Source organism: Cricetulus griseus, chromosome 3 (genome assembly GCF_003668045.3).
Source record: "Cricetulus griseus strain 17A/GY chromosome 3, alternate assembly CriGri-PICRH-1.0, whole genome shotgun sequence".
Classification (NCBI taxonomy): Eukaryota; Metazoa; Chordata; class Mammalia; order Rodentia; family Cricetidae; genus Cricetulus; species Cricetulus griseus.
Window position 1 is genome coordinate 43,688,216 of NC_048596.1, and position 11,474 is coordinate 43,699,689.

Consider the following 11,474-nt stretch of genomic DNA (forward strand, 5'->3'; position numbering starts at 1 on the left):
TTGCTTTGGGTTTGGTGCTGGAGACTGAAGCCAGTGTCTCACATGCCACTGTGGTAGGTATAGCCCCTACCACTGCACTATACACCTACCCACCCACCCCCACTTCCCTTTCTAAGAGGGTCCTCCTATGCTCATCAGGCTGGTCTCCTCAAACGTCTGGGCTGAAGTGACCTTGTTTCAGCTTCCCCAGTGCTCCAGCTCCAGGAACAAGCTACCATTCTTTTTGCTCTATATTCATTTCAGTTCTCAGACTACCCACCATCTATGACTTGCTCTCCAATGTTTTTGACCTGTCCTTACGATGCCATTTCCTTTGGCTGCATTGATTTGTTTCCCAGCTCAGTCTCTAAAGGTGCAACTGACTCTCTTCCATCTATCTTACAGCTGCTCCTCCAGGTACAAGAACAGGAAAATGCAGAAATTTCATCAGGAAAGCAAAACTGCCCTCTTTACTTCCAAGCTGCTGGTCCTTACACATCCCTGTCACATAAGTGCCCTGATTGCAAGCTGCTAAACCATCCCAGAAGAGTCTAGATGAGTGCTGAAATGTAGTTACATGTAGCAAACAGGCAAGGATGCCCCACATCAACGTGTGGTTGGCACAAGCCACAGTTACAGAACTGTCTAAGGATTACACAAGAGAGTCAGATTTAAACGTTTCTGCTTCCTGTAACTCCCAATGGGAACCTTCATTCTTAAAGTGTTGACTTTTGAGTACTCATATCCTCTGAGTACTTCCCAAGTAAACCTAAGCACCTTGCTACAGGCATTAAGGGTGGGTGAGGCGGGGACATCTGGCCAAGTTTGATGGACTTTTAATCCCAGCACTTAGAAAGTAGAGGCAGGTGGATCTCTGTACATTCAAGGCCAGCCAGGGATTCTCAGAGGCCTTGTCTCAAAATAACTTAGGGAGGGAAGGTGCTTGGGGAAGGGGCTGAGGGGGGCGGTATCCTTGAAGGCAAGGCTCTTAGTCGTACAGGACACCACTCCTTGATAGATCTATTCAGGATCATAAAGACACCTTAAAGCAACAACCAGCCAGTAAATTTGAAACAGAGAAGACCAAGCTAAGGAGGAAAAGGAAAAAGTAACACATCATCAAAATTTATTTCATGGCCTGAAAACATTCAGACTAATCAAAGTAGTACTATAATTTCTTATAATACATCAACAATACAGAAGCCCAGAGAACTAACCTCCAAACCACACACCATACAATTATTATAAAGCAATCACTGTTTAAGACAATGTGAGATGACATTAGCAATGAACTTTCCTTCATACACTTAATGAAACGTAATGAACAGCAAGCTATTCTTACTGAATTAACACAAATCTATTCTTGTACTTTCCATGTTTGTGTTACCTTTGCTTCATAAATCCACTGATAATTCAGGCTTATTTTAAGTATGGAACTTCCATCATCAACAATTCTACTTTGTAGGCTAGGGATATAGCTCAGTAGAGCACTTGCATTCATAATGCTGACTGAGTTCCATCCTCAGCACACCCCACGAATCACATGTATGTGTGGTTAAAATTGCCTTTCTCATATGTTGAGCAGTGGTGGTGCACGCCTTTAATCCCAGTGCTCAGAAGGCAGAGGAAAGCAGATCTCCGAGAGTTTAAAGCCAGCCTGGTATACAGTGTTCAAGGACAGCCAAGGCTACACAGGGACCATCTCAAACACACACACACACACACACACACACACACACACACACACACACACACACACACACACACACACCCAAAAACAATTGCCTTCATAGGTTAATGTGTACCCTCCCACCAGGCAGTGCCTCCAAGCCAGCAAACCTGCTGCCATTCAGCAATGATTCTATGTGCTGATGGGGACAAAGTGACCTCAATCCCACTTCAACTGTAAAGAACTCAAGCCACCAAAAGTTAGAGTAAGAAGGAAACTGGGAGATATAAAGATATTTAACTAAAACTAAAAGGACTCTTTAGATGAGCAATAAATTATATTGAAGTAGCTGTTCATACAGAGCTACATAGACTTACACTTACTTTGAAAACATAGGATCACACTTTATAAAAAGATACTTCTAGGTCATCATTTACTTATTAGTTTCCGTAAGGAGAAAACAAAGTATTTTGTGTTCTTCTAGGAAACTGTTATAACCAAACCTGGTGGTGCATTCCTTTAATCCCAGTGTAGAGAGGTGGATCTTTGTGAGTCTAAAAAGCAGCCAGAACTACATAATGGAAGCCTGTCTCAAAAGGAGAGAGAGAAACTGATATATATGTGTATGAATGACTGTGTTCATTTCAATCCCAAGGAAGCCTATAATGAAGTTGGTTTTACATGCACTGACCACCATTCTCACGGTAATGAATGGGATGGCACACACGCCGTCTCTGAAGCACAAGGTGGTAGGATAATCCCAATGCAAATCACATCAATCGATTTAAGGGGGGAAAATGAATCAAAGCCAAAAAAACTTAAAGAGCAAGAACATCTACTCTTTAAAAAGGCATTTAACAACACGGAAGCAAGACACTGAATGGCTTAAAAAGTATCGTGTAAGGCTCTGGGTTCAATCTTCAGGACTGGGCAGAAAAGCAACAACCCTGATGTGGGGACAACTGAGGCCACTTCAAGCTGAAGTAACTCTGTGCAGACACTGGGACACTAAAATGAAGTGACCTCATGGGAATAAATTTGTAGCTCTGTACAAATATATTAACACACAAAATAATTAAAATGCCCTCTAGATTGTCCTCCCCGGGTAAGTTCTGTGTGCCGCGTTGCCTGGGAAAAGGCCTGTACAGCAGCGCCAGTGCACAGGGTTATGAGAACAGCATTGCATCCAGTCTTCACTCCCACCCACATTCACAGACTTTATTTCCACTTCAAGACACTAGCTTTCTAGTGCTACATTTTAATCAACATATTACATTTTAAAAGTCTTGATTTTTGAATGAATCTTTTAGTACTATATAACATGATGGAGGTAATAGCTGAAGACCACTTGACAGCTACAGAGAAAGGTTCCATTTAAAATATGACCAAGGTGAGACTGTATCACAGGCAATGAGACACTACAGTTAGTGGACAGATAAGGCATTTTTCAGTGACCATTCATAATTTTGCCTTTAGAAACTTGGAAGAAATTGTCATCTTTGAATTTCAAATGTTCTGGCAAATCCAGTTGCTTTTTGGCTTCTTCAATATCAGCTTGAATTGCTGAAATAAGTGATTCTGGAAAAAGAGAAGAAAAAAGATAAACTGCTAATAATGCATTTTACCACTCTTTTGCTCAGTCCCTCCTAAAAACACACAGGTTAGCCAACCTAGCCCCACATACCTGGCAAAGGACAAGGGCTCAATCAATGTTCATACCCTGTCTGTCTCCAGGGAAAGTCAGTGCTACACAAAGTGTTCTCTTGTAAAGAAACCTTTCCCTAATGGGGTTTTAAGTTCTCACTCTATACCAACAGGGACTTGACAATGGAACCAATCTCCTAACTACTGTTTTTTTACACTTCCAGCACCTACTGCCCAGCCAGCCTTGCAGGGTCAGATGCCAGGTACCACCACTTACTAGCTAACTGCTGTGAGTTGGGTGTGCCCTGGAATTCATGTGTTAAACAAACAGTCCCTAAGATTGAAGGTATTTGGAAGTGGAAACTCTGGGAAGTGACTGGGCCATGGGGGCAGATGGCTTTATGAGTACCCAGGGAGTGACTGTGACAGAAGAGTGACTTTTCCTAGCCCTCGTCTGTTCCACCCTGTGATGCTACCCACTGAGGCAGAGAGAAGGCCTTTACCAAGTACTAACCACAATGGCTCCAGCTTCCAGAACTATACACCAAATAAACATCTAAACTACTTAATCTCTGTGTGTCAATTTCCTTATCAATGAGATAAGCATACCAACACCTCACATGGCTACTGTGGGTGACAAAGGGATTAACTTGTATATGATACTTGAATTAAATGCTCAAATATATGTCCTGTTATCGTGGCCACTTAGGAGCAGCTGTAATAGTATTGAAGATTCATATAAACTCTTACCTAAAGAATCGAAGTTCTTTTCTGGTCTGAGGTAGCCAACAATGGCCACATTGAGAATTTCCCCATAGAAGTCCTCTTTGAAGGTATGTATGATGTGGGTTTCCTACAAACAAAAAGGGTTAAAAAGATTACCTTGGAACTGGGCAGTGGTGGTGCATACCTTTAATCCCAGCACTCGGGAGGCAGAGGCAGAGGCAAAAGGATCTATGGAGTACTGAGACCAGCCTAGTCTACAAGAGCTAGTTCCAGGACAGTCTCCAAAGCCACCTAGAAACCTTGTCTCGAAAAATGAAAACAAACAGACAAACAAACAAAAAGATTGGGGGTGGGGGTGGGAGAGCTGCCTCAACAACCAGTTAAAAGCAGAAGACCCATATTTGATTCCCAGGATCCAGAGGATGGGGCATAACTGTGTGTAACTCAATTTCCAGATCCAACACCCTCTTCTGGCCTCCTCTGACACCAGGCATGAATATACATGCAGGCAAAACATTTATATGTATAAAATAAAATAAATGAATTTAACCAGGCAGTGGTGGCCCATGCCTTTAATGAGGCAGGTAAATCTCTGAGTTCCAGCCAGCCTGGTCTAGAGTTGCAGGACAGCCAGGATTAAACAGAGAAACCTTGTCTTGGGGGGAAAAAAACCCACAAGCCATCAACTTTAAAAATAAATAATAAGACTATCAGTCTTGGCCTGCCCCCTATTTAAAATGATGTGGGAGATAGGATAACTGAGTCACTCAGGTTTTAGCAGCCTTTCCTCATGAGGACATCTAAGACCAGGAGGCACAGAGTTCAGCACGGTGGTACACACCTGCAACCCCAGCACAAGACACTGAGGAAAAAAAGAAGCCTGGTGTTCAGAGGTCCACTACCTAAAAATTCCAGGCTGCCCTGGGCTACACACACACACACTCCCTACCCCACCCCCCACCAAAACACACACACTCACAGGAGACAGGAAATGTTAAACCAGATGAAAGTAGGATTGTATCATATACTGGGAATTTTAAATGTAAACTAGAAATATCTATCTTGAGGTATATTTTTAAGTGTATGACTTTAAAATACCTAGTTTATAAAATTATCCTTAACATTAAAGTATCTATTGTAAGGATTCAGGCATTATGCTGACAGAATACACACAGGCAGTACCCTGGTCAGTGTTCCATGGCTACTCTGTCTGCATGCAGATGCAAAGGATCCCTTTAAAAGAAAGACCCTCCTGCCCACTTACACTCTCTTTCCCAATGTTCCCTTGGAGCAGACAGGACATTTGTTGTCTCCCTCTTCTCTTCTGTCCTCTCTCTGTCTCTGTGCCTCTTTACCTCTTCTCCCTACCCCCACCTCCCTTTCTAATAAAACTTCTCACTAAGCTCTGTCTACCTGGCATGTCTGTCCCCCTACCTCGGTCACCCTTGCCCACCATGGAATCCAACAAGGTCCCCCAAGCGCTTTGTCATAACATCCAATCACAAATACTTGAGTATACCTACAATCATTCAGAACGAGACACTTAAAAATAAAATTATGACTGACCTATTTAAAAATAAACCAAAACAAGAATATGATACTGGTTTTTACCTAACATAGTAAGATAACCAACCAAGTACATTTGAAATATGATTCAGACTCAAAAAGGAGGAAGAGGTTTTTCGAGACAGGGTTTCTGTGTGTAGCCCTGGCTGTCCTAGAACTCAGAGATCTCCTTGCCTCTGCCTCCCAAGTGCTGGGATTAAAAGTGTGTCACACCTCTACCCAGAGAAAAACCAGTTTTTAAAAGTAAAAGCCTAAATAAAGTTAACCCTCTTTTTCTCTAGACTTCCCTTTCCCTGCTGTGGATCAGACCCCAGCCTTTCATTCACTGTGTGAGCACTCCATGCTCTGCCGGCTCTTTCCAGGCAGTCTTGGCTTGTGCGCTCCCCTGGGTTCTGCCTCCTGGGGACGGAGACTGCATGCAAGCCTTGTCTCCAGCAGGGTGCTCAGAGCTGAGACAGCAGCTAACCAAGGAGCAGCTAACCAAGGAGCAGCTAACCAAGGAGCAGCTAACCAAGGAGCAGCTAACCAAGGAGCAGCTAACCAAGGAGCAGCTAACCAAGGAGCAGCTAACCAAGGAGCAGCTAACCAAGGAGCAGCTAACCAAGGAGCAGCTAACCAAGGAGCAGCTAACCAAGGAGCAGCGGCAAAGCCGCACTCTTCTTCCCCAACCTTAAATTTAGAGGAAGCACTTGGCACATACTCTCTTTATATCCACACTCAAAAAGACCCTTAAAAATAAGAGCAACAGAAAAAGTAGCAAACTATTCTATCAGTTGATTTGGTAAAAAAAACCAAAAGTATCCAGGAAAATCGTAAAAACAGAGCTGGAGAACTTACACTGACAAGTATCAAGCCTGGTGGTGCAGGCCTGTAATTCCAGCTTCTTGGGGAGGCTGTGACATGAGGATGTTGCCTACCTGGGCTACAGAACAAGTTCAAAGCAGCCTGGGCAACTTAGTGAAGCCATCTCAACACAAAAAGGGGGTGGGGCATGGGGGCTACAGCTCAGAGGTAAGGACTTGTTAGACAATACAGGAGGCAATAGCTCCTGTAATCCCAGAACTCCTGGCTGCTGAGGCAACATTACTGAGTCAGATCACACTAGGGTACAGAGAACATTTCTCAAAAACGGGGGAGGTAAATGTTGTAATGGCTTAGTAGGTAAAGGTGGCTGGCACCATCTAGAAGACCTAAGTTTGATCCCCATTGGAGTATTAAAAACACTAGCTATGAAAGAAAATGATGACCTGGGCTATACAAAAATTAATAGAACACTATTTTATTAGGGCAAGACTTTCATGGGTGGCCGTTATTGGCAAATAACAATATTAAAATAAGCAGCCCATGCTGAAATGTATGACAATGGGTAACTGAATTTCTCCTACCAGAATTCTAAGCTGTCCAGAAATGGCTTGTTATTATTTCTGTTATCTGAGTAGCTTACAAAGGAAATGCAGCAGCCTCTCCTCCCTTTCCCTTCCTCTCCCCAAAAACATCATGTACACGTTCTCTTACCAACTCTTTCCTTATGTCCCCAACAATATTCACCCCACTAAATAGTCAGCAGAGCCCTTAGAGAGTTCAAGGTCACTGCTACCTATTACAGCAGTTCTCAACCTGTAAGTCCAGACCCCCTTGGGAAACTTCTAACTTCAAAAACAAATCATAAGAGTAGAAAAATTACAGCTACAAAGTAGCAACAAAAATAATTATATGGTTGGGGTCAGCACATGGGAACTGTATTAAAGGGTTGCAGTTGATCTATTATATCAGCTGTTCTCTGTTCTGTGATACATTTCTCTCTTATTACTCCTCAAAGTCATAGTGCTGGCACAGTCCTGGCAGCCTGGCACTCAGGAGCTAGAGGCAGAGGATGGCTTATGAGTTCAAGGTCAGCCAGGGGGAGAGCAACACCATGCCTCAAAATAAAATTCTTCCATTAACTGTTTTTCACTTGGTCTACAAAAGATTAACCCAAATCCAACAAGTATTTAAGCTGTGGAGACTCTTGTAGAAAAGTAGGTCAGGGGGAAAAAAAGCCAGTTGCAGTGGCGAACACTGGTACGATTTGCTGAAAGAGGCAGGAGGATCACGAGTTCAAGGCCAGCCTGGGCTACAGATTTTACTAGGCAGTGGTGGCACAAGCCTTTAATCCTAACACTCTGGAGGCAGAAGTAGGTGGATCTCTGTGAGTTCAAGGCTAGCCTAATCTACAAAGGAGTTCCAGGACAGGCTCCAAAGCTACACAGAGAAACCCTGTCTCAAAAAACCAAACCAAACAAACTATACCCTAAAGGTGATTTTAGGGACTAGGAGGGTAGCTAAATAGAACACTGGCCTATTATGCTATGGCCCTAGATGATTCTCAGAAATGTTAAAAAGAGAGAGAGAGAGAGAGAGAGAGAGAGAGAGAGAGAGAGAGAGAAAGGAATAAAGTTGAGCCACACTCAGTAAGCAATCTGAAGGCAGTCAAGCAAGTAACCCTGAAATTCTAACTGTGGCAAAGATCAATTTTATGAAGTGGTTTTTAAAGAACCTCGTTTTTTTGAGCCTGTTTGGTGGCCCATGCCTGTGATACCAATACTTAGAAGGCTGAGGCGAGAGTATCTTGGGGTCCTGGGCTACCTGGTGAGTTTCCACACCAGTCTAGGCTAAATAGGAAGTCCCTGTCTTGAACAAAACAGCTGTGCATGATGGTCCTTAGCCTCAGCATTGGAGAAGCAGAGGCAGGTGGATGGATCTCTGTAAGTTCCAGACAGGTAGGATTACACAGCAACACCCTGACTCAAAAACAAACAGTAATACCTCACTTTTATTTCTGATAAATAGATAAATGCACAATTACAAAAACAATGTTTCAGCTCCTGGTAGCCCAAGTCAATCATCCAGCACTAGGAAGGCTGAAGCAAGAAGACTACAGTTTTCCTGTCTCAAAAAGAAAAATGATCTAATAAAACAGATAATATTGAGGGAAATTACCACTTGTAATATAGGACATACAGAAAACAAAAAAAGCAATAATCTCTAAAAGTTAACTCCAGTTCCAGGGGATCCAACTTCCTTATGGGGAGACTCACTTTATTCAAAGGAAACAAAAAAAAGAGAGAGAGAAAATATCCACTCAAATAAAAGTAAAAAATGTTGGGGGAGGAGAGCAGGAATGAAGTGGAAATGTAGGAAAGCATACAGCCTAAGCTATTCTTTTTTGTTTTGTTGTTGTTTTGAGACAGGGTCTCTATGTAGTCTTGGCTTCCCTGGAATTCACTATGTAGACCAGTGTGACTTGAACTCACAGAAATCTGCCTACCTCCACCTCCCAAGTGCTGGGATTAAAGGTGTGTGACAACACGCCTGATCACCCAAGTTATTCTTGAACTCATGATCCCTCACCACCATGTCTGATACTTTACTGAAACCCTTCGTATGCTGAGGAGTTCTGTGTGCAATTAATAAAGCAAAATGTGACTCTTACCATGGACTTTTTCACATTCTTGTAGTATGGGTTCCATCCTATGCTCACCACCATTTTATGGACATCTCCACTCCCGACACTGGCCCAGCCATAATAAATGCCAGTGGACACATCAGCTGGAAGATTGTCTACTACTTGTTCAGGAAAATTGGCTAAAAAGAAATAAACAGATATTCAGCATTACAAGTTTCATACTAAATACTGATTAATAGCACATTAAAAGGTTAGCCTGAAGACACTCCGACTCCCAGTCCAACCCTCCATATTCTGGCTGGGATTTCTTCTTTGCAGACGCACAGGTTAGGAATGAGGCAGAAAGCAAGTGTATGATATCTCAAATATCTACACGAAAATGTCCAAGTGGAAAGAAAGACATAAAATAAACGGGGAGGCTCAACGGAGATTACCCATACCTCTAGTCCCACTATGAAAGATCTGAGCTCAGGAAGTAGGCTGGCAGCCTGGGAAACAGAGCTAAGTCCCGTCTGTTAGAATTAAAACAAACGAAGTCCCACCTCTTTCCTAGTAACGCTCCTAAGTAGGCTGAGTCACTTAAACAGATTCTTATTTTCAAAATACACAAACCCACATCCCAAGTTCAATGGGCCAAGAAGCAGCCTAGGTATCATCTTTAAGGGCGGGCAGCAAAATCTTGATTACTAAAACTCACACGTAGTCAGACCAAATAAACGTTGGCTCTCATAGAACTACCCCCGCTGTCAATGATCACTATATCTGAAGAATAGAACTTTGAACAGCTTGAGAGTTCGGCCAATCCATCCTGCAATACCCTCCCGGACCGGGCTCCGCGGCTCGGCGGCAGCAGCAGGAGCGCAGCCACCCGGGATCCCGGTCCCCGGCCCCACGACCCAGAGCTCCCCGGCCTCACGAGACGCTCACCCGTGGGGATGCCCAGCTGCTTGGAGCCGCGGCCGAAGCCACGCACCACCTCGCCGCGGCAGAAGAACGGCAGGCTCCTCATGACGCCGACCTCGGCGGACGCGGGCTGCTGCTCGCTCCGCGCCTGCGGCGGAGCCGCCGTGAGTGCGGTGTCCGGGCCCGGGCCAGCCGGGGATCCCGCAGGAGCTGGGTTGGCGGAGCGGGAACCCACCGCTACCGGTGCCTGCCGGCAGAGCAGCCTCGGGCCGTCAGAACTCAGCGGACGCTCCTCCGGAACTGCGACAACCGCGGTGAACGAACAAGTCGACCGCCCAGGCGACGAACCTGCTCGGCTTCCGTACCTCCCCCGAGATAACCCGGCCTCTGCTGTTACGGCCCCGCCCAGAGCCCCCGCTCCGCCCCGCCTCGCCCCTCCCCTCCGGTTGAGGCCCCGCCCTCACCCGTGGCCCAGCCTCTAATTGCCTCCTTTTCAGCTTTTTTAGACTGGGCTATTCTGAAATAAGCGTGGCTCACGAAAGAGTTTCAGTTGTTCTATTTTCCTCCGTAATTTTGCATAAAATTCTGCCCCGTCTTTGCAGCCGCTTTCTTTTCCCTTATTTGTATGTAACTCTGAGAATGTTTAAAAATGTTTTCTCTATGTTGGTACAAAAGGGACTTTCTTAGTAAAGTTTCATTTCCTTGAGCCCTGTATACTAACACAAAACAACTATCTGTAACTGATGGCGAACAGTCAGTTGAGATAACTCACTACCTTCGGACCAGCCTAAATCAAGTATTTGCAGAAAGATCACTGCAAAGTGCTGGGGAAGCTAGCACCACATCAGAAGCAGACAGTCTAACAGAAGTCTTCAGAGAAGTTTTAAAAACTGCCTATGAGCCGGGCGTTGGCGGCACACGCCTTTAATCCCAGCACTCGGGAGGCAGAGGCAGGCGGATCTATGTGAGTTTGAGATCAGCCTGGTCTACAAGAGCTAGTTCCAGGACGGCCTCTAAAGCCATAGAGAAACCCTGTCTCGAAAAACAAAACAATAAATAAATAAATAAATAAATAAATAAATAAATAAAAACTGGCTATGAATCTACCACTGTTGTCCTAGATAAACCAGAATTTGAATGCAAGACCCTGCAACCTTGAATAGCTAATGTATGAAAACTGCTTAACAAATTACCTGCCAAGTACTGGGATTAAAGGTGTGCACTACCACCACCCGAATTAAGATAGATGTTTTTGTTTTTTTTTTTAAATAAAGTAGGCAGGATGTGGTGGCATGTGCCTCTAGTCCCAGCACTCAGGGAGGCAGAGGCAGGTGAGTCTCTGAGTTCAAGGTTAGCCTATTCTACAATGTCTGAACAGGCTACACAGAGAAACACTGTGTAGTGTGTTTGGGGGGGGTGAGAGAAAGAATATAGATAACGCTAAATTTGTATCATACATACTATCTTACCTAATCATTACAACATCGTTGGATAAAGCATTCATCGCCATTTATAAAGAAAGTTGGAGAATTTCTAAGAGGA

The 11,474-nt window shown here is 44.2% G+C and overlaps 1 protein-coding gene across 1 annotated transcript; it reads right to left on the reverse strand.

The window, feature by feature from the left end:
* Positions 1–2,840: 2,840 nt before the first annotated feature.
* On the reverse strand, positions 2,841–10,290 carry Rfk (riboflavin kinase). Its single transcript, XM_027406558.2, has 4 exons — positions 9,957–10,290; positions 9,057–9,208; positions 4,043–4,145; positions 2,841–3,226 (listed from the first exon to the last, which is right to left on the reverse strand). The coding sequence occupies exons 1-4, from the start codon at positions 10,036–10,038 to the stop codon at positions 3,096–3,098; spliced, it is 468 nt and encodes a 155-aa protein (XP_027262359.1). The 5' UTR covers positions 10,039–10,290; the 3' UTR covers positions 2,841–3,095.
* Positions 10,291–11,474: the final 1,184 nt, after the last annotated feature.

What these genes read in the sequence shown, in the direction of transcription:
- Rfk (XM_027406558.2), bottom strand. Translation starts at nt 10,038, where the DNA reads ATGAGGAGCCTGCCGTTCTTCTGCCGCGGCGAGGTGGTGCGTGGCTTC. An exon ending in AGAATGTGAAAAAGTCCATG is followed by an intron (nt 4,146 to 9,056) that starts GTAAGAGTCACA and finishes TTTTGTTTGTAG; the next exon opens with GAAACCCACATCATACATAC. An exon ending in AAAGAACTTCGATTCTTTAG is followed by an intron (nt 3,227 to 4,042) that starts GTAAGAGTTTAT and finishes CTCTTTTTCCAG; the next exon opens with AATCACTTATTTCAGCAATT.